The sequence below is a fragment of the Urocitellus parryii genome, chromosome 3, assembly GCF_045843805.1.
Source record: "Urocitellus parryii isolate mUroPar1 chromosome 3, mUroPar1.hap1, whole genome shotgun sequence".
NCBI lineage: Eukaryota > Metazoa > Chordata > Mammalia > Rodentia > Sciuridae > Urocitellus > Urocitellus parryii.
The window spans coordinates 40,446,968-40,470,651 of record NC_135533.1 but is presented as its reverse complement, the minus strand read 5'-3'; the positions used below and the strand labels follow the sequence as shown (position 1 = coordinate 40,470,651).

General features: G+C 37.2%; 1 protein-coding gene across 1 annotated transcript in view; it reads right to left on the bottom strand.

Moving 5' to 3' along the window:
* Window positions 1-329: 329 nt before the first annotated feature.
* Window positions 330-23,684, bottom strand: part of Mdfic (MyoD family inhibitor domain containing) — an 84,795-nt gene continuing 61,440 nt past the window's right edge. Inside the window, exon 5 of the mRNA XM_026408895.2 lies at window positions 330-4,103. Within this exon, the coding sequence (XP_026264680.2) occupies window positions 3,856-4,103 (248 nt within the window). The 3' untranslated portion in view covers window positions 330-3,855. The remainder of the gene's footprint in view (window positions 4,104-23,684) is intronic.

The following is a 23,684-nucleotide window of genomic DNA, read 5'->3' as shown; positions in this document are numbered from 1 at the left end:
TTACCAATGACAGTTTTTGCAAACTGCCCCCTCACCCCCCCCTCCCCGGGGCCAAATCAGGGCTACATCACAAAGTTATGCCCTCTCCAGGACCCAATCCATCTTAAACAAAACTTCTGAATGTAATCTTAACTAAGGGAACAGCAGTAGTTCACTGTTGGAGCTAAACAGTTTCTGGCTGGCAGGTGGTGGTGAGGGGAGTTTGCAAAGTTCTATCTTGGACTGAAATTTCCCGAGGGTTATGTGACTTCCTTGAGGGGCCTACTAGTGAACCAAGCAGAGAAAACACTGTAAATTTATTGCTTATAGGGACACACAGAGAAGACTGATGAAAGACCTTCCTTGAAACACCCAAGGCTTGATGGAAAACACAAACAGTAATTGTGCAATAAACCCTATGGAAAGATGAACCAGTGTTTAAAACACAATGGTATGTTCTACTGCATTGGTGTAAATGGAAGAGAAAAATGGGCATTACAGTATTGGTTGAAATTTTATTTTGCCTCTCAGATTAGATGCATTATGCAGTAACTATATAACCTACAAATCACAAGTGAATGGATGGACCGTAGAGGTTTTAAATAATTTGAAAAATAATCCTATCAATTAATGAACTATTCATTAGGGAGATGGGTAAACCTAAGCATTTAACTTGCATTCAAGAAGGCAAAATACAGAGTCACTGGACTTGAATCACAGTTATGTTACGCAGTGACATTTAATGTTTATAACATAATCTAGGGCAGTGATAGTGTTTATATGGATGAAGAATAGAAAGTTATTACATAAGGTTGCCTTAGTTACTCCTTGAACTGCTCAGAAAACACTAACTTCTCAGGTAAGGAAGATGGATAAAGCTGATATGCTATAAGAACACAAAAATAAAATGTATTACTGTGCTAAATAAAAATCCTTCTCCTAAATGGTTATACTATCTTGTCTTAGTTAAATACTAACTCTAAAACATTTTAAAAAATTGTGCCACCAAAAAATCTTAAATGAAAATACTTTTGGTGTTATATTTTTATGTGAAATTCATAAATCTTATATGCAATTCTATAAATCTATTGAGTATCTTTAGTTTGCTTTTCAATCTCAGCATCTATTAAAAAATCCTTAATTTTATAGGTTGAGATATAATTCCCAAAGTAAATAAATGATATTAATCTACTAAAAAAGTACAAATTTTGTTTTTGATGTGAATTTTGAAAAGACCACTATTTTGATATTATATATCTAACTATGACTTGCAATATAAAATGTTCTCTATCTTCCATGGCTCATTTATGGGCATGAATCATTAATGATTTACATAAGGAGATGAGGCAATCTTCTGAAAGGGATGTAACAAGATAAAGAGAAGCTTCAGGCTTAAATTATAATTGAATTCATTCAAATATAAACCAATTAATACATTAATTAGATATGAAAGTATTCTATAGAACAATAAAGAAGTCATTTTTTTTAATTTTAAAATATCATATTCAGGATAGTACAGGTCCAGTTTAAAAAGATTAAGTTTTCACACTTAAAAAGAAACCAATCTATAACTATAAAATATAGGACTTAGTCATGATAGTCATACAATTAAACAAAACATCTTACATACGGAAATTCTAAAATATATTGAAACTATTTTCACATTTTCCTGCTATTCTTTTTTATGTTTTTTAAAAAATTTTAATTGTATAAGATAATTTATGGAATGACTGCTTGGCATAGAGAACTGAGGAAAAGTACTACACACATAGTTAGGAAAATAAAATTCTGGTATCCATTCATGTTCTCTGTTACAGAGAAACATTATTTGAAATTTGCTAATATTCCATCACAAATAGTAGCAGGACATAGTTAAGTAGCAGATTCAAACCACTTGTTTGAAAAATTTTGCTGCATAAAAATCAAATGTTCAAACAATTCCAGATCATTAAGAGGCTTTATATATTTACAAACAGATGCTATTCTTACATCCTAATATATAAGCCTAAGTTAATTTGGGTATACGTAAATATTCCGATTCTGATTATATTTGATGTAACAGATGTGAGACACTCTTTAGAAGAGGAAGAAGAAGATAGCTATTCAAGAATTATATTTAAACCCCCCAAATGTAAAGGGTTTGTGTTTGCATGTGTGTGTAAATGGCACTAAAAAGAAGAGTTTTTGCTAATGCATTTTTAAGCCCTTTAATAATAACATAATTAGAAATTAGGTTTCATCTCAAAGGAAAACCATAGGTGACATTTCTGAGCTTCAGGTTAAAAACTCTCTTATAAAAGTCCTAGGTTTGCTGAAAGCTTCCTAAAAATATCCTCTTGTGGTTACTATCAATATGATGCTCAGTCAGAAGTACTGACGGTAACTGTTAATCCCAAAGTACACTTTCCAAAATATCCACAAGGAATGATATTGAATTAAACTCAACTACAAATTTTGGGCAGATCAAGCTCGTAGGAAAGCACATAGTATGAAAATTCACTCTCCCTCTCATCTGAGCTGCTCAGACTCCTCCTGGTCAATAATTGCACAATGGGTCTTTGTTTCTTTACACATAGAGATCCTTATAACCTTCCATAAATCCTGAAATTTGGTCACAGTAGTGTGTGTTCAGGTTCCTCTCACATTGGAAAGAATGGTTTGGCATCTAAAATGAACTGTGAACTATAAAACTGGTTAAGAAATAAATGGAAAGAGAACCCACCACCCTCCCCCAACCAAAAGACATAAGGCTCTCAAAAGAAAACCTTTGAATAAATCAATGTCACAGGTTGAGATTTTAGTATTAAAAAAATCTTCTAACTTAAATGAAATTAGTTCAAGGGTTTCTTTTTTGTAAAATACTGCTATTTTAATAAGGTATTGTTTTTATCAGAATTTTATCATAACATTTAAATTATGGGTAAGAAAATGCATACTTTCAGTTCATTTAAATTTTATAGTTTAAAAAAAGCTATATCCCTACAACTAAGTAGAAAGTGCTAACAGCATTTTGTTTTCTTTTAACTGATTAAGGACACACACAGTTCAGACTGTCCACCTAAAACTTTGTCCTCAATCAAAATAACTCATTCAAGTACCAGAAGAATCACTCATCGACAGAGGCATCCTCAAACTCCACATCCTCTTTAAAGCCTTGCTCAATCTTTGGGTAGTTCTTTTCTGTTTATTCCTATGGTCTTTTGCAGGTTCTCTCTCACAATCCCCTCTCCAGTACACCTTATGGTATGGCTCATTTCTTACAGGTCTTTTTCCTTTGCTATACTGCACACTGCTGTGGACAAGAGTGGAATAACATCCACCCTGTGAGGACCAGAGGACAGCAGCCACAGCCAGCGCTGGACATCTAAGGAACAAGTGGGGCCGGGGCAGCTGAGCATGTAAGTCACCGCTAGGTCCCAGGTATTGTGCAGGTGTCTCTCCCAAAGTTTACTATAAAGTAAAGATACTTACTTTTAACCTCTAAAGGATAAACATTAAAAATAAGCGGTCCAGTTTAAATAGGCACTGTAAAAGTATTATCCCTAGAAGGATTGGGAAAAAACAGAAAAATTGACAAAAACAAGGAGACATTTAATGTGTGTGTGTGTGTGTGTGTGTGTGTGTGTTTCTCAAACTGTCCCTCTGTTATTGAAACATTAAGAATTTTCAAAAACTAGTTAAAGTAGTTAAAATTTCACACATTAAACCGTGTGGATTTGGTGAGAGAAAAGGCCTTTCAGAGAATATTTAAAATATGGAGTTAACAGTGTAAGTACTGAGCTGTTTTATGAGAATCTTACCATGTGTTTTCCTTCCCCCTTCCAAAGAAAAGTTTAAAAAAGTTCTCCAGTTTTAACACAAACAAAAGATAAATATTTATGAAGGAAAACAAATTCCACAGCATTCCATACAGATTTCCAAACAGTCCGAGGATTCACAACAGGCGTCCATGATGCCACAATCCATGTCGCAAGGGCAGTTACAGTCCTCCCCCATTTCATCGCCACAGCAGCAGCAGCAGGCTTCCGAGGTGCAGATGCCACAAGAAGCTTGTCCCAGGACAATGTTGCAGAGGGTCAGGAATTCACAGAACAAGCATGCCAGGATACAGTGGACACAGCAATCTTCATTTCCAGTCATGAGGAGACCACATAATGGAGAAAAAGAAGGAACACAAAATAGACATGTCATGAATAGACTGAATAAGAATCCATCAAAGTTATAGTCCCAAATGACATGTGGCCCTTGACATTTCTTGTGATCTGGAAGCTCATACAGGGGCTACATCCTAAATTCCAGATGAGAGGTCTTTAGATGTAGATTCTAATTAGTAAAAAAAAAAAAAAAAAAAAAAAAAAAAAAAACAGCAATAACAAAAACCTTGGAGTTGTGCGTATGTGTGTGTCACTTGTGTTATCACCATGGCACATAGTGCAATGGCCCTTGGTCCTACCTACCACTTCTCTATACTGGACTGAAACAGTGCCAAGACACTAAGTAGAAGTTTCCTTCAACTGCTCCACGTACATGCTTCAAAATTAGAAGAGAAGCTATTCATAGTGGCACATGCCCATAATTCCAGAAATTTGGGAGGCTGAGGCAGGAGGTTTGCAAGTTTGAGACCAGCCTCAGAAACTTAGTAAGGCCCTAAGCAACTTATCGAGACCCTGTCCCAAAATTTAAAACAGAGGAGGAGGGATCTGGGAATGTGGCTCAGTAGGTGGTGAAGCACCCCTGAATTAAATCCCTAGTACCAAAAAAAAAAAGGGAAAAAAAATATTGGTTGTGTTATTAAATAATAATTTAATCATTAAATCAGAATCCATTAGCCTAGATTAACATGTTTTACTTTCCAACAGGCTCAAGACACAACTTCAGATTTTTTTTTTAAATTACAAATGAATTTGAAAAAAAATATTGAGAGTCTCTAGTTGGGTCCAATCATTGTTACTGAAATAGTTCTGCCTATTTCTATCAAAGGGATGCATAAGTGTGATTAATGACATAGTAACTTTTCTTTCCCACCTCACTGGGTGGCAAAATACTTTACGAATCTAGTATTTTCTGATGCCTCTCTGAACAATAATGTTTACCAAATTTCATAAACTGATGAAAGTGAGAAATCAAACAAAACTCAGTCCAATAAGTTTACCATAGCATATTCTAAAATTTCTTTCTTAAATGTTTTGGAGCAACTGGGAGGAGTAAGTGAAGGAAATTTCTATTTCTGGAGGCATTTTAACACAGATAATAAAATCAGTTAAGACCAATGGTTAAGACATTTGTCCAATATCAGAAACATTTGTGAATTTTTTCCAGGATTATTTCCAGTGTATTTTGTGGATATTTTGTTATTTGCTTTTATATTTTGGACAATGTGACTCTAAATATGGGGACCCCATGTCCTACAACAGCAACAAAATACAACCACCCTACCTTCATCACACTCTCACAAGCCCTTTGTGTTTCTGAAACTGGCATTAAAATTGTGTGGCTTTGATGGAGTTTCAGAAAATTGTGTGAAAACCAAAGAATAAAGGAAAGAAACAAAGTCAACAACCACCTTGTTGCTTTAGTAGCTCTGCCATAATTGGGAAGCATGCTGCTCTCTCTGTAATGTCCCCAGCTTCTGTATGGAGATGGTGGAATCCCTTCAGCATCACTGCTATATGTGTTTTAGGTAAGGAAAGCCATTATTGAAGCACCTGTGGCAGTTTCCACCTCCATAGGCCTGTTCCTAGCCATCCATCATAGGTACCCCACTTCTTGAACATCCTCAGTTTCTGTGCAGCCTCTGCCTCTGTTGGGAATTCAGAGGGTGGAAGGGGAAAAAAATGGAAAAGTAGTCCTACTCTATATGTTAAATGGCAAAAAGGGGAGTATCAAGAGACAATAATGAAGGGAAACTCCAGAGGTGCTTGTGAAATTAAATGCTAAAAGAACACACTGATCTTTCCTTTCATTCTTCTTGGTGCCCTGCCCACTCTCCTATATGATGGTCCATGCAGTTACAAAGATTGCAGAGTCGTGAGAGTCTCTGGGTCTCTCCATCTTTCCCCAGTGCTGGTTTCTGTCAGTATCCATTCATTTCAGAAGAACCCTAAAATCTACTAACATGATGCTAAAGTTCATTGATTTGCAAAGTTCTAGGTTTCTAGTAAAGGTTGGTGGTTTCCCTCTGACTACATTCTTTCTATAAATATTTCATGTCAATATCTGTTAGCTCTTTCTCTGTTCAGTTGAGCTTTTCCAGGATTATATTTTCCATCATGGTTTGTAAAATATTTGAAATGTTATAAAGAACTACTTTATAATTATTAAGAAAATAGTGTTGAGCAGCATGCCAGTTCTATTCAATGTGTCTTCACACAAATACTCCTATGAACTGATTCCAACAATATTTCCTTGAGACATTAACTTTCTATTTCACTGTAGTAGGCTTAAATTACAAGACTGAGAGAGGAAATCTATAAACATCCACTTGACATTGAAAAACCTTCAACTGCATATTCTTAAAACACTAGTAATAGTTATTGAGCATGTAGAGTCCATACAGTAATCATAAAACACACCATACAGAGAACTATATGTAAAGGATCTATCCATTTAAAGGGGAAAGAATGTCCCACTCGACCTTAGAAATAAAGGGTTATAATATACATTTCTACACAATCTATCAAAATAGATAAAGGGTTATAATATACATTTCTATACAATGTATCAAAATAGAAATCAAATTGTATAAATTCCTTGAAGTAGCAAAGTTTGCTCAATGTCATCTGGTTGGGACTGACCCATGCTGATTCATGTAGCTGTGGATCATTCATTTTCTAGGTGTACAGAACCTTATTGAATTAATATTCATCAATTGATTTGTCTGTTTTATTATTATAAATATTGTGACTGTTTTCCATGTTCTTGCGGTTTCAAACATTGCTTTTTAAAACAAATTATGCAAGTATCAAATCATACATTTGCTAAATAACTAGCAGAATTATTGGTTCAAAGTATTGCATGTTTAATCTTATTGGGTAATATCAAATTTGTTCCCAAAGTGATTGCTCCAGAATTTACTCTCACCAAGTCTCAGATTGCTTATTACTCCACAGTCCTTGAAACCATCACACTTTAATATATGCCAATTTGTTGAGTATGAAATGGCATCTCATGGTAGTTTCACATTGCATTTCTTTGTTTATTAATGCATTGACTATGCAACATCTTTCCATGTCTGTTTCTGGCCACTCAAGTTTCCTGTTCTTTGAAATGAGTGTTATTTTATTTTGAGACAAGATCTTGTTAAGTTACTGAGTGCCTTGCTGTTAGAGTCTGTAAACAAGTCAGGATGGCGCCTGGCATTTTTCCAGGGGGAGTGGTTTGTGAGGTGGCGCCAGTGAGCCATTAACTGTGGAGATTTCTTATTGGTTGACTGCTGTATCTAGTTTATGTTAATTAAGATAAGCTGTGTGGAATGTATATATACCCCTCCTGTCCTACAATAAACGGCTCCCACTCCAGCTGTATCAATGTACACAAGTTGCTCGGTCACCCCCCGGTTATTTTGCTGCAGCCGGACTGCGGCACCTTGAGAAGTTGTTGAGACTGGCTTTGAACTTGACTACCTCCTGCCTCAGTCTCCAGTGCCCCCTTGGAGTACAGGCATTGCCACCACACCAAGCAATATTATCTCTTCTTTATCAATGCAGAGACTGACCTACAGAAAAGATGGGAGATTTTATAAAGGCAACACAGGCAGTAAGTAGCAGAGCCGGGATCAGCAACTAGGCATTTCATCCTGGGTTGGTGGTCATTCCTAACCTTGGGTAATATTCTTGGAGAAAGATCAGTTATGAATCCCAAACTTCCTACTGATTTTTTTTCTTTATCATCTACACATTTTTAGCCTTAATTCATGTTCCTTTTCCTTTCTAAAGATTGTTGTGAATTTTAGCTTTAATAAAGAATTGGTAGTATATGTTAACCTTCAACAAGTCGGAGCAAAGTCATTGCTGAGCTGGAGAACTGATAAGCTGCCAGTCACATTCTTGAAATAGATAGAAGAGGTTAGGCAGACTAGAGAGAGATGATGTCCCAACTAAAAGAAACAAATATGGAACTCCAAAACATAGAAATCAAGACCAGTGATTATATGAAAAAATAAGCAGTTGCAGGCATTACATAGGAACTCTAGCAGTGAAACATATGATAGGCGAGACCTTGAAAGATTAAGCTCTTTACGTAAATATTAAAATTTACAAAAATCAGATATCATCTCAAAACATAGATCTTTAGTGATGTGCTAGAAAAACAAAGGGGTACTTGGAAAAGCCAAATCTATTAACAAGCATTTCAAGAAGCCACAAACCAAAATGCATTTTAAAGATTGTAGAGATAATAGACAAGATGTATTGTCACACATTCATTTTTCTCTATAAGTGGAGAATTAAGAAACAAAAAATGAATTCCTAAATTCTATCCAATCAATTACACTATATACACAGTCTTGATTTTTATTATTTGTTAAGAAAGTTTTGTTGTTGTTGTTGTTGTTGTTTTCTTTTTTCTTTTCAAAGCTGAGTTCCATAAATGTGCTTAGATTGTGACTCAGGGTAATGATCAGGCTAAAATAACTAAGAAATAGCTGTTACAGTTTCTACCCTCACTACAGCCAAGAGGCATCAAGGATCATAAAAAGCATTAAAATGGTGGTTTTATTTGAAGCAAAGAGAAATTATAAAAATGATCATACTCAGGAATATTTGAGTAGAGAAACAAACTTTTAAAAGATGGGTCCACTGTATCCATCGTGGTTCACTGTAAGAAACAATTCTTTTTCCCTCTGTTCTTGAGGCTTTCAGTTTTTATGATTTTCTTCGGTCATGACTTGCTATTTTTGCCAAAAGTGTTTAACCTTTGAGAAGCCAACTGGGTTCTGGGAAGGATGCCTGCCCTAAACTGGGCCAAGCAAGAATTGCACAATTGAGAGGAGAACTCAGCACAAGACTGACAGCTACTGTAAATTTAGGAAAAATAAAGGAACACACCAGCAACTAAGCAGCTAGAAAGAAAGCGTAAAAGGAAATCTTTAGCACAACATTTGACTTATAAAGCAAACAAAACAAAACAAAAAAAGGAACTGTTATGAATATTGCAGACACAACCCCAAATAGAACCTTAGAGCCCCATGAAAAGGTGTCACTGTTAAGCCCACGCAGCTGGCATATCGGCAGAGCTGATCGCTCTCAATGCCACTCAGGTGACAACCGAAACTGACTTACACAGCATCTTAGATGACTGCTGAGAAAAGCTGTGACTGATCTAAGGAGCTCTGTTCTCTTTAAAATGAGACTGAAGGCACGTTCTTATGAGAACAGTTTACAGTGAAATTGTCCAAAATTTATTTACCACTCAGTATGGAGCCAAAAATATAGCAGGAAATTTTGCAAAAGCAAAAAGAGTCCTGATTAAGAACCATCAAGAAATTACTCCCATATATGATTTTGGTCAAATTATATTGTTATATTGTGTGCATATGTAACAACAAATCCCATCATTAGGTACAAGGCACCAATAAAAAATGTGCAAAGAGAAGAAAAAAAAGAAATTATTCATACAATAAACTCAGCTCTGATGTAAACAAGTCTTTTAAATTTCTTTATAGTTTCTTTCTTTGAAGATGTGGTATGACAGGTGCTCTGGGTTTCTTGGAACAAAGATACCAAACAGTTGAAGTGGAATACAGGAAAGGACAGGGCAGTGAATTCTGAGAACAACCCACAACCCATTTTCAAGCGAATGCAGATTTGTGTGTTTCTTATCTTGACTAATCTCTAATAAACTTTCCTATGACTTAAAATGCTTGAAAACACTTTCTAAATCTAGTTTCCACTACCAAAGCCATATACTGAGAAATAGAGGCTCCTTAACATTCAACAGACCAAAAAATATGCCAAAAAAACAATATGGATTAGAACTTGAGAAGAGCTACATGTGATGAGTGATCAAGGGCTTTGAGATCAGGCCTGACTATGTATCTTTACCATCAGAGGTACAGAGCACCCAGGGCTGTTCCTCACTCTTCAGCTGCTCAGAGGCACATCTGCCCAGGGGTGATAAGACACCACCAATTGTGCAGGGGCACACCTGGGTGGGGGCATTCCTGTTCCCAGATACTGCTTTACTGTTACTGTTGTTCCTCATTACAGGATCAAAAGGCAGGCTGCAAGTGGGTTTGGCTACTCACAATCACAGCCAAGATGGCTGAGAGTCTAGTCTCTGTGAAAATCCAGCTGTGAGGGAGGAGACACAGACATCTCTAGGGAGTCTTGCTCCTCAAGTGTGTGGGGGCGGGAATACTTACTAATGCTTCACGGTAGCTTAGTCTCAAGTAGCTCCATGTCTCCAAGACAGGGGACACGCAGCATTTTTGGCCCACGGCTCTGGACTGACCTCTTGCCTGAATAAACTAGCCTGAAGTGTGCCTCCTACACAACTGTCTCCAGAGGCCATGAGCCGTCACCAGAACATTTTCCTAGTGGGGAGAAAACTGAGGTAGGTCAGGAGGTAAAAAGAAAGCTAGGGAAGAGCTATATTTTCCACTGCAGCACAAAGAAGAGCATACTTTGGCATGCTGAACAATAATCTTTACGACTATCTTTCCTCTCAACGAATTCAAAAGAACCTTGGAAAAAAAACAGTCCCATCCTGCCGCACCCTGGGAAGGGATTTCTCAATAACTTTCCTACTACAAGTCCAAATCCTGAATCCATCCCCATCCTATGGGAGACGCGTTTGCATTTTAAATTACAGCAAATGAACAGCCCAGATTTTTTGTTTCTCTTCCCCATTTGTCCTGTTACCTATCTGTGGTTGACAAAGTCTCAGAGAGATTTGGTCCAGTACTTGGTTGTGATTTAACTGTAGCACGGGTTCAAGGAGTCTTGTCTAAAGAAGTGCATTTTACAAAGTCTAGGATGATAACACATATATCAGAAGAGGTTTCGTTTCCCTGAAATCTTAAGGCAGAAACCCAAAGAGGAGAAACAGTTTTGTTGGTTGGTTTGTAGCAGGGATTGAACCCAGTGGCACGCAAGCACTGGGACACATGTCTCAGCCTTTTTAAATTGAGAGACAGGGTCTTACTATGTTGTTTAGGGCCTTGCTAATTTGCTGAAGTTGGATTGAACTTGCGATCCTCCTGCCTCAGCCTCCTGCGCCACCATGCCCACCAACAATGTAGTTATCAAAGGTGCTCATTTAAAATGTTTTCCGGATAAAGTACATGGGCAAAGAGGAGCAAAAGAAAGGATAAATAGTATTGAGGATGTAAATAATACTTGCATTTGTTTACTGAATTATGCAACCTTATAATATCACAAATTTGATAGCCAAGGAGAACATTACTGCTCTCTTAGGGTTATAATAAAAAATAAAAACAGATAATGCAAAACAAGTGCTGAATAAAGGATTTATCAGGTAAGTTCTTACTAAAGATAGTCACTGTGATGGCAATGATGAGCACGGCAAAGTACTATTCTGGGAAGAACGTACCTCTCCTCCTACCTGGGTCCGTTCACCTGATGACCACAAACACAGGGTCATTCTACTGTAACTGCTGGCTTATAAAAAGCTCCATTTATAGATTGAACACAAGACAAGAAAAAGAAGCAATAAGCAACTGTAAAAGACAGAATTAGCAAAAGAGTGAAGCAGAAATCTGCCAGGAAAAATTTAGTAATCTTGTGTTTGGCCACAGCAGAAGACTTAAAAATACCAATCTATTTTTCCATATTTCAATTATTATCCATTTATTTTCTTCAGAAGCTAGAAAGCAAAAACAGAATAAGACCATACTGTACTTGAACCTATTCAGTGCTATTTTAAGTTGGCCCGTTGAAATATCTCTAAGTATAATTAGGAACAAGGTTGAATATAAATTTTGGATAATAAAATTTACTTTAGGTCTTAAAAGCTTTTTCCTAGAAAGAGTCAGTGTCCAACAGTCTCCTCAAGTTGGTAACAATATCCTTCATGACTAGGGCAAAATATATGAAAGTAAGATCTTTTACTTTTAATGAAAATGTGTATTTGAAAAAAAAAATGACTAAAAAAAAAATCTTCACCAAGTGCTTGATATTTTTCCTAATTTTATTTTCCCAGTTGTTTATTTCACCTTTTATTTGTCCTTGGTTTAAACACTGTGCAAATTATATTATGAAAATAAGGTATTCTTTTTTAAAACCCTAACACGTCCACTGAGTGATTCTGTAAGACTTTACAATGAAGAGGAGAAGAGGGGCAGGCCACACCCTGGCCTCCTCTGATGCTTCTAGTCACTGATATCAGCTTATTACAGAAACCTAGGCGGTTGGCAGGGTCATCTGTGACCCAAGGTCTTCATGGCAGAGGGAGTAAACAAACACACCAAGAGGGGGCTGACAGCCCTTTGGGTGACAGTTTCACAGGAATGGAATCCTGTGCAGCAATTCTCCAGGCACTTGACCAATCTGGCTCAGCAAGAGTCCAAAGGCACCTTTGAAATCCAAAGAGCTGAAAGATCCCCAGCATGACTGTTCCTGCAGTCCCCAAAGGAGGCAGGGGCAGCATCGTGGCAGGAGGTCCACCACAGGAGGAGCCTCACCTAAAGACAGCTCAGGATGTGCTCCCTAGCCCTGACAGAAGAGACAGGCACCAACCAAAGAAGCACAGCAGTCTCCCCCACTCACCAGGCAAGATGAAGAGGAACAAGCAGAGTAAAATGTTACAGCGAAATGAGACACCAAAGCACCTTTCAAATCAGAGCGCAGGAGGCAAATCCTATTATTTATGGAATTAATTTGCGAATCAAAGATGGCATTGTTACACTTTCCACTCTTCTCCCTGCCATCCATGTTACCATTTGATTTTTTTAAGGCACTAACACAAGCCTTAAATGAATGGGATGGCATGACATTGAAATTTTAAGGTATAAATATTTCCACCTTAATTTAGTGTACAATCAAAAAAAATGTGTAAGCATGCTTGCAAGTAATCTAAAAATGATCAAAGCAGATAAACCTGGTTTTCTCATACAATAAAATTTTGCAAGCCTGCGTATTAGTTTAAATTGTAGAAATGATAAAAATTAAAACCCTCTTACTGAGCTGCTTCCCATCTTCTGCCCTCATCCAGGCTACACCCAGCTGAGAGTCTTCTGAGTCACATGTAATGACATGTAATGACTTACCAGGACTATGTAGGCAGGCAAATGCCAAAGTACAAAAGAAATACTACAAGTGCCCACAGTTCTTATCTCTGTCTGTGTTGGGTTTAAATGCAGCTATTTGGCATCAGGAAAAATAGCACATTTAGGGGCACAAAAACAAAGGTGTTTCAATTAATGATCCTCTTTCCATCTCATCAGTGGCACTGACAGCCAGTTGTTACCCTAGTTATGAGGACTGTGATACTGGGAAATTAAAACCTGTTTTCTAGTCTTGGCTCTGTCACATTAATTGGCTGAGTAATCTTGAACAAGTCATTTCATTGAGTATTGGTTTGCGTACAATGGAGGGGAAAATGGTCTCTATGTTCTTTTCAAGTACCAAAATTCCAGAAAGATATAATCTACTATTATTTATAGCCAGTAGATTTTTAAGTCTAGCTCACAGTCTTGGCCTTGAGGAAAGTCATTATTGAGCTCAATGCACTATTCAAAGCACACGGAAAGTTAATTAATGCTTAATGCTGAATGCAACTTGACTGTAAACTGGCTAAGCCCCAGGAGCAGATGGTCATACTGTGCAGGAACCATCAGGCCACAGCCCAGAGAGTCTTGCTGCAGATACTGAATGTGGGCCCAGAAAGCAGGCTCTGTGTAAGTAATGGGCAATGGTCAAAGTATGAATGGTGCACTCGGGTCCCTAGGAGAGATTAGAATCACACGTATTAGCCACAGAAGACTTTTTGAAAATGGTGAGGTAATAGGAAATGAGGAAAAAAGTGAATGAATAAATGCAATGTTCATTCTTGAGCAGCACAGGAATCAAGAGACAAGGCCTTGGTGGTTAAATGTTTATTCAAGAAAACTTTAGTAAGCATTTGCCTACTCAGCCTTAGCTGCACAGATAAAAATCAAAGAACACAATATGCTACTAAATAAAATCATAGTTACGATGTAGTGTGTTAACTGCTGGGACTCTGATAAACCCAAGATGCTAGTGGAATAGGAATGACCAGAACTGAGCCGATACCTCCCAGGCATCATCTCTTCTTCATAGAGAACCTCATAAGATGCATTTTGATCATTTTCTAGACTAGGAAAATGAGATTCAAAAAGTTTGTGTAACTGGCTCAAGGTTCAAGATACTAAAAGGAAGATCCAGGATTTAAATACAGGTCTATGAGATTCCAAAGGCTGTTTCTCATCACCAAGATAAATTATCTCCATGTTTTATTTTATTCATTGCCAAACGTTTACATAGTGCTTGCTATTTTTACAGGCACAATACAAGTGGCTATAAGTATTTGGTCATTCAACTCTCATAACAATTTTATAAGATAGCTGCTACTATTAACCTTATTTTACAGATAAGGAAACAAAGGAGCAAATGAATGGAATATTCCATGTTCAATTCAGACTTATAAAATGGAGCTTTAAGGGGTAGAAGTAGAAAGTACAGAGCAGAGGGAGAAAGTGTAATCCCTGCGCTGTCTTGAAGAATGTTCAGCACATGTTAGGTGAGACAAATTAAAAAAAAAAAGAGAGAGAAAAAGAAAAAGAAAGGTTGTTCTAACTAGTAGAAAGGCATAGAAACAAGAATATGACTGTTTGAGAGATGCATGTGGCTCAATATTGTTGAAACTGTAGAAAACAAAACACCTCCAATTGTTCCATATTAGAAATGAGAAGACGATCTTACAGGGTCAGTGGGGTCAGGCAGGTGATTTTAAGGAACTATAGGGATAGAGTTAACCTGAGTTGACAAGACTTGGTTGAGGCACGGAAGGGAAGAGAAGAGTCAAGTGTAACTCCTGGCTTCTGGAACCATTAGCTAGGAAAAAAAATCTAGGCGTAAAAAAACAGTCTGGTTTAAAATTGTGCCATATATATTGGTGTTGACTGTGAGGTATGTTAAGTCTGGAGATACTCAAATGGAGATGTTTAAGAAGTGGCTGAGGACTGTCCTGGAGTGTGGGAGGTAGATCGGTCGTTCTGAGATGGGAAGTGAGAGCAGGTTGGTGCATTCATAGTCATTATTGTCATTATTCAGTTACCCAGGGACCAGGTGCAGGAAAAAGGAGATGAAAGGGAACAACAGCATATGAGGAAAAGTCAGAAGAAAGAGCTGGCAAAGGAGGAAAAACTGGAAAAGGGGGTTCCATGCAAGCAAAACAAACAAACAAACAAACAAACACTTTGCCTAGAGAAATTTCAGTGATGTAGCAGAAATAGAAGGGAAGAGCTGGGAGACAAAAAGTAACCAGAAGGCAAGGAGGTAGAGACCACCCATGCAGACATCCTTTCAAGAACTCTGTCTGTCAAGGGAAGGGAGAAACCTGAGGAAAACTTCAAAGAGGTGCAGAATCCAGACAGGGACACACATACACACACACACACAAACACAAACACTTTTGCACGCTCAACACGCACAGGTTTTCAGATAGGAAAGATGTGCATGTGTTTACCATTCCTTGGAAGACAGTCTGAACATTATGGAAAGGGCTCTCAATGGAGTAAGGGGATAGGGGCTATCCATGTTTGAAATGGAGGTAAAATCAGGCCAGGGTCTGGGTTGGCTTTTAGGTGGTGGGGCCCAGGGTCAGAGACCCTGAGGAAAAGCTAAGGGTCTTTTCTGCCCCTGGAGAACAAGGGAGGCTGCAGAGAGTTTCTTCAACAGGAAAACAAACAAAATGTGATAGTGATTGTGGAAAATGGGAGCAAGCAGGCTATGTCTGATCATCTTTTGAGTTCACTGCTTGACTCTGGAACCTAGAAGAGTTTCCACCTCAGAGCACATGCTCAGAACAACATGTTGGGTGACATAGGGACACAGTGAAGCTCTGCTGAGGGATTCAGAGACTCCCTTTGAGACCCAAGAACACACAGGTATAGTGACAGCAATTTTTATGTTGGTCAAGTAGTGTCTGTCACTTTCTGATAGAGACATAGATTGAAAACCATTTTAAATTTCTGGTTCTGAAAGCAGGTGTACTAAAATGCAAGGGTCACAAGCAAGTCAGGAATTTCACCAAGAGATCCAAATCTGGATAAGAAAAAAGTATCTATGGGAGGCCAGTTTTAGATAGAGTGTTAGACATAGATATAGATATCTTTGTTTTCATGCTCAATTGGAGTTCAAGAGCCACTAGGCTCATACTTGTATTTTTTAAAAGCAACATAAAAAAAGTAAAAGGTACATGATTAAAAGATAAAACCAAAAAAAAAAAAAAAAGAAAAAATCCAGTTATACCACTCCTAGGTGAGTATAACACAGTATACATACCTGACCATGTTTATAGCAGCGCAATTCACAATAGCCTAGTTGTAGAATCAGCCTAGATGCCCATCAAAAAAATGAATGGATAAAGAAAACGTGGTATATATACACAATGGAATTTTATTCAGTTGTAAAGAAGAATAATTTATGTAATTTTCAGGAAAATGGGTAGAACTGTAAAGGATCATGTTATGTGAAATAAGCCAGACACGGAAAGCCACTTCCTTCTTATTTATGGAAGCTAGAGGGAAAGGGGAAGGGTAAAAGAGGGTGTCATGAAAGTAGAAGGGAAGCCATTATGTAGAAGAAGAGTTGCAGGGAGAGGGAGAAGGGGAGGTAAAGGCAGGTATTGGGAGTAATATTGGCCAAATTATACTACATGCGTATGTTACCATGCCACAATGAAATCCACTATTCTGTATAATTAATATGTACAAATAAATACATATTAAAAAATAGATAAGGTTTCTCCATAGACTAGCACACAGGCCAGGATATATGCCAAAACCTTAATAAATATCTGTTGACTTGATGAGATTCATTTGTACGGCCTGAGGTAAAGAGATGACTTCCGCCTTTACTTTGACGTTTCCTGTCACTCCATAAAACACATTTTCTAGGAGATATCTACCATAGTTATTGAAGTGTTCTTTCTAAAATAACTACTCTTCTGTCATTCCAAAATGCAATTTCTGCATCCTTCACTGAGCATAATTATTAGGAAAAAAATAAACTTCAACTTCTAGTGTCAACTTTAAATTATGTTATGCTATGGGGATATTATTCCCCAAGAGGTCTAGTTCCTCCCATTTGATTTCCCAAGAGAAGTCACAGAAGAACTTTAGGCAGATTTAATATGTCTTTGGAAAACTAGTATATTAATCCATTTTGCTCTTTTCTTTCAATTATCTTCACATTCCCCCTAAACTCGGGATTTCTCAATCTTCTAAAGCACAACTACTATTTACGTGTATGAATATTTTTCTTCCTTCAAAATGGGGAGGAGGATTAATTTCCCTGAGCAAACTGTTTTATAATTATTCTATTTTATTCTTTTAATTGCCTCCTACATCCACTTGAGAGGATGCCTACCACCTTCCATTTTCCCTTCGGTCAAGTTTACAAAAAGAAGGGAAGCCAGTACAAATTACCAGAGCCCTGTAGTTGGAAGGGAGCCCCAGGCCACACTATGTTGCATATCAATTCAAATCCCATCAGAAGATCTGCCCAAGAGCCTTGGGAAAAAAAATGTATCAGCAGGTTGTTGATTTGAAGAGTTTGCTCTGTTTTCTTGCGCTTATTTATGGAGAGTTATATAAAGATAACCCAAATTGTGTCATACAAAACCCACCAAGTCATTTTTTTTCTATTCTTCTGTATATCCTAGCATGGCTAACTATACATTGGTAAAAGTACTGCATTAAAATGTAAATCTAAAATTGAAAATTACTTAGGAATCTTCTAGTTAGTGGATTTTTTAAAAGTGAAAATTCAGATATTCCCTTTATTATCATTTCAATGTAGAGTGAACAAAAAAGGGCTAGCCAACAAATAATCTGTGTTCTCTGCATTGTTAAAACTACACAGAAATGTAAATTTTTCAAATAAGTATGTTATAAAAGGAATTATTTTCACTATAAAGGATGCAAAGGGACAAGAGCAGGTACTTTTGGACTTTTTGGTGTGCTGTTGACACAAATGTTTTTAAATATGTAAAATAAAATACACAGGATACTTAAGGTAACCAATCATATCAAAAATAGTTTTAAGAGTTCCGATTCAGGGCTGAGGTTGTGGCTCAGTGGCTGAGTGCTTGCCTTGCATGTGTGAGGCACTGGGTTTGATCCTCAGTACCACATTAAAAAAAAAAAAATAAAACAAAGATATTGTGTCCATCTACAACTAAAATAAAATATTAAAAAAAGAGTTCAGATTCAATAAATACACGATTCTTTTTAAATAGTCTAATAGAAAGAGCTAACAGTAATCTGATAACTAATACAAATTTAATGATTAACACAAACAATATTTCATGTTTTCTATAACTGTAATATGATATGAAAATATTAGAGACAAAGTCACAGGTACTACTAATGTTACAATGGTTTACTCTATGCAGGTATAATAGATGGAAGTACTAAATTTCATTTAAGGTTTAATTTTTGGTGAAATTAAGTAGGTTCCCCCCCTGACACACACCCATAGACGTCTACTACCACCACCACCACCCTTGAGCTAGAAGGTCATAGTGAACCTTTCAAATTGCTTCCTACCATGCTTGACTTAAATCTTATATATAGAATACAAACACACACACACACACACACACACACACACACACACACATACACACGTCAATTCACCTTGCTACTGTGAGTTCCCCTTTATCCTATTTCACACTGTACCAGTTGAGGATTATATAGCTTAATTATAAGATGTTCTCAAAACTATAATGGTTTAACACTGTAAGTATTTTAAAAAATGAAAACATTTGAAAGATAGCCTTGTATTTCTAGTATTTCAAGATTTCTGTTACTTCGATTAGCTTTGGGAGTCAGGTAGGATCATTTGGGAATGTAATTAAAAAAAAAAACTAGAAAAAGCTAAGTAACCATGTATTTTTGAAAGGAAAGAAATCAATTCAAAAGGCCTAAGAATCTAATTCAATAGAGAAAAAAAATTATTGTTGAAAAGCCTTGAATCTTAGATAGGGATTTTGAGAACTATTCTTTCAGGCTTTGTACCCATACTCAGAAATACACAAGCTAAGAATGAAACTATCTGAAACAAGTATTCGCACATTATAATGGAAAATGTCATGAATCACTGCCTTTTGGATTCCTACAAATTGTAATAAATAACTAAATAAAATCATGAAAAAATTCAATTGAAACAGGTAAAGAGAAAGAGGAGAGCAAAAGTAAGAAAAAGAAAACAAACAGAAAGGAAGGTGAGATGACGAAGAGAAGTGGGTAAATACAGACAGAGATACAGAAGGTACATTCTGGACTAACAACCCAAACTGTGGCATGGCAGACCAGGCCTCTATAGATAGATGCTCCTCTAACCATAAACCAAAACATTCTGCACACAATGACATGTTTACTTCTCTTCCTTCAAAATCATCTTTTTTAAAAATTCCATGTTCAAACTTAATTATTGCCCAATATTAAATTCTCAATTTTTTAACATTTTATTGTCTATTTAGCCAAGAGAGTACCAGGTCTTTTATATATAGAGAGAGAGGTATGGGGGGGGGGTGGAGATGCACAGAAAAAAGGAATTTAAAGAATGTAGTATTAAAACTCTGATGGGAAAAATAGGAAACTTATGAAGATGCAAAAGACAATAATAATTTTAAAATACAGAATATAATAAATATAATATCATAAAGAGAATTTTCAGTTTAAAAAAAAGGAACATGAAGAAGTTCACAAGTTACAATCTTTTTTTTTTTTTTTTCCTATAGAGTACCAATAGGCAGACCACATGGTCTTCAGACATAAATGAAGGTATGAGTTACACATCAGTCTATTTCTTTACTTCAACAGATGATTTAAATATGCTTAACCCTTCTAACCTCAAAAATGCAACTCGTTTTTAAAAGGTAAAATGCATTAGCTATAGTGACAAAATTTTAGCTAAAAAAAAAAAATACAAAGTCGTTTTGATCCTGAGCATTTGAGAGAGTTTTAATATAGATGGTTACCTCAAATATCTGAAGGCAAAATTTGTATTCAATGAGCAATACGCTGACACTGTTTTTCTAATTCAATAGAGAAAAGTTTATAAGTTATAAGACACTTATGAGTCATCAGCCAGTTTTTGTTGGAAAATTCAAAACGTCCTACACATCTGTATCTTTTCCTTTGAATTGTGTTTAGTGCCATTGTTGTAACTAAGAAATACCTTTCTGAAATACTTCTACAATGAATGGAAACTTTTATCATGTTCAACATCATTCCAAATGATGTATAATATTTGCTTGGGGAGAGGGTCTCTAAAATTTAAATCTACTATGCCAAAGCCTGCCAGTCATTTGAAAGATTTTCTTTTCAATTAAATAAATAGGAAGCGCCTCATCTGTGCTGAACTAAAGTAGGAGATAATGTTCTCAAAACATGACCCTTTTCTTGTAGTAACATAAACTGAGAGGGATAATGCCCCCACTGATTTCTCTCTCTCACACACACAGGCACATACACACACACACACAGGCACACGCACAGTGCTTTGTAACAAACACCCTCCCCTCTTACCTACTCAATGTCGTCATTCTGCATCCTCAACATCTCCCCTTTATTAGTTCATTACCAACAACACTCAATCAGTAAATCCAATTTCTAAATTTAAATCCCATTCCTCTTTACTTCCTAGCCCCTCTATTATTCCCCTTCAAGAACACATTGAATGGAGTAACCTCGACTTACCATCTTCAATTGGATCAGATTCTGTCCCCATCATAGAGCAAAAATATGAAAGTCACCAGTGACCTCCACATGTTGACTTCAGTAACCACTTCTCGTTCATCTCCTGGAACTTCTCACTTGTACTTGACCCATGATCTCTCTCTCCACTTTAAAACTTTCTTTGTTTGGTTTCCAAGTTGCCACTTTCTACTCCTTTTTGATCACTACCTATTTTCATGACTCCTCTCCTTTTGCTGACTTCCACATAATTAAGTGTCACAAGGCTCAGTTCTTGGAATCCTTCTATATTTTATTGAGTTCCTTGGCAATAGTTCTTAACTGTGTACTCACATTAGAATTATACGGGGAATTGTCTAAAGGTGTGATTCCTTGGAGAGTCTCCATTCCAATACAATCAAAATCATAATCTCTGAAGACCAAGACCACAATTTTACTCTCTACTCCCTTTTCCCTACAACAATTATCCCCAGCACCCAGAAGCCAGGGTTGAAAACCCTAGCCCCAAGTGATCCCAGCCCCTATATATTCTGTACCCTGATGATTCACAAGATAGGTCAGACTGCAGACCTCTCCTGTGAACTCCAGCCTCCCTAGCCACCTATCCCACATCACCACCTGTATAGATAAAGGCAGCTCAAATCCAACCTGTTCAAAACCAAACCTGATCTTCCCCCTAGAACCAAAACCTGTTTTACCCATAGTCTAACATCTTAGTTAATGGCAACTCAATTCTTTCTCAGGCCAAAAAAATAAATAAATAAATAAAAAATGAGAATCATTCTTTATTCCTCTGTTTCTCTTAGAATAAAATTCACTTCTTTAGCAAATCCTGTTCCACCTTCAATAATTGAGGCAGCATCTCCTCACCTTCACCGCTGCCACCCTGACCCAGTCTTGTCACCTCCCTCCTGATTTATTACTTTACTCGTAGAGTAGGTTGCCCTTCCTTGGTCTTCTCTCTGGACAAATGACAAGAGGATGTTTAAAACTGGTGAGCCAGAGTATGCCAGCCATCTACTCAAAACCTGCACTAGCCTTCTTATCTCAAAATCAAAAACCTTGTAGAGGTTCATTAGGCACCATGTTAACTGACCACGTCTTTAAACATTTGATTCCTTGGATCTGAAAGCACCCAATCTTTTTAGTTACTTCTAAAAATAAAACAGGCACTAACAACATTTTCTTTCCTTTCTTAAAAACTTGGGAAACTGTGTAATCCCCAGTGCAAGGAGGCCCAGAGATGAAGCTTTTACGTAATGACTGGGGCTCTGATCTTATCAATGCATTAATTCATTTATAGGATTAATACAATGATAGCTGAATGAACTGTGGGTGATAACTGTAGGTAAATGGGACATGGCTTGAGGAAAGAGGGGTATGCCCTTGGGGACTACATCTTGTTTCTGGCTTCTTGCACACTATCCCTCTCTCTTCTTCCTGCCCATCACGAATTCAGCGGTTCTCGTCAGCCATGCCCTTCCATGAAGTTCTGCCTCACCTCAGGCCCAGGGAACAAAGTTGGTCAGTCGGACTGAGACCTCTGAAATTGTGAGCCAAAATAAATCTTTCTTCCTCTAAGTTGCTCTTATCATACATTTTGATCACAGCAAGAAAAAGCTGGCTAAAATAGGTTCCTTACTCATTGTTTTTATACTTTCATAATCCTATGTGTTTACCTATTAATGTTCTATATCTGATACTACATTATATACAAAAGCTCTGAGTGAATTCAACTGAGGACTTTATGAATGTAAAAAGTATAAGAAGCTATCAACCTCTATTGATTTGTGGTCCAAAACACAAAACTCAGAAATGAGGAACTTGAGAATCATAAGGCCCTGTCAATGCCTTCCATTCAAAGGCAATTAATGCTCCTGGAATGAGATGGGAGTAGGGACTTGAGAGCAGCTCTTTAATCCCCAAAGGTTACATTTCCTCATACCAAGTCATTCCATAGAAATTACTCAGAAGTCTTCTAAGATTAATCAACCATAACAATCCATACAGAGCAGAGCAGAGCCACCGAGGTCAACAACTCAGCAAATGCTTCTCTTGTGGCTCAGCTCTGCACATTCACCATAGTTCAGTGTACAGAACTTGAGGTCTAAACTCTAAAGGACCTGTAAACTGGTTTGTCAAAAAGGTCTCATTATTTCTCTCAACCTTTTTCTCTCTCCTGGATCTTTTCCATCCAACTGTAAACAAGCTCAAATCTTTCCCATCTTGAAACAAAATACTATAAACAAACAACAAGAACAACAGCAACGTTTAAAAAAAAATCAACCTAACACAAGCTCCCTCACTTCTTCCCTGGTATTTGGCATTTCTTGAAGTGTTGTCATCAACATGTTTCCTGACATTCAATAACCCACGTCATTCTGGCTTCTCCAAGAAAATGGTTCTTAATAAGTACACTAACTGATGGCCATGATGTTAAATACAACAGAATTATTTCAGAGCTAATCTTACTGAACCTGTCAACAATATCTTGTGCACTTTAGCACTGTCCCCTTCCTTTCCTTAAAACCTTTTTCCCAAGCCTCCCTGACACCATGCTCAGATTTGCTTCTCTTTTTACCTTTCTTACTGTTTCCTCTCAGCCAAATAATCTTCCTCCTCTCTTTGCACCCTGACCTCTTCCCAAGGCTACCCTGTCGGTGTGGTCTTACTTAGATTTACTTTCTATCTGACCTTACCTCCTGAGAAAAGACTGAACTTTATATGGGATTGCCTTCCAAGCCTGCATGTGGGGCCCATTCTCCTATCCCACCAAACTGGCTGCCCTCCAGTGACCCCT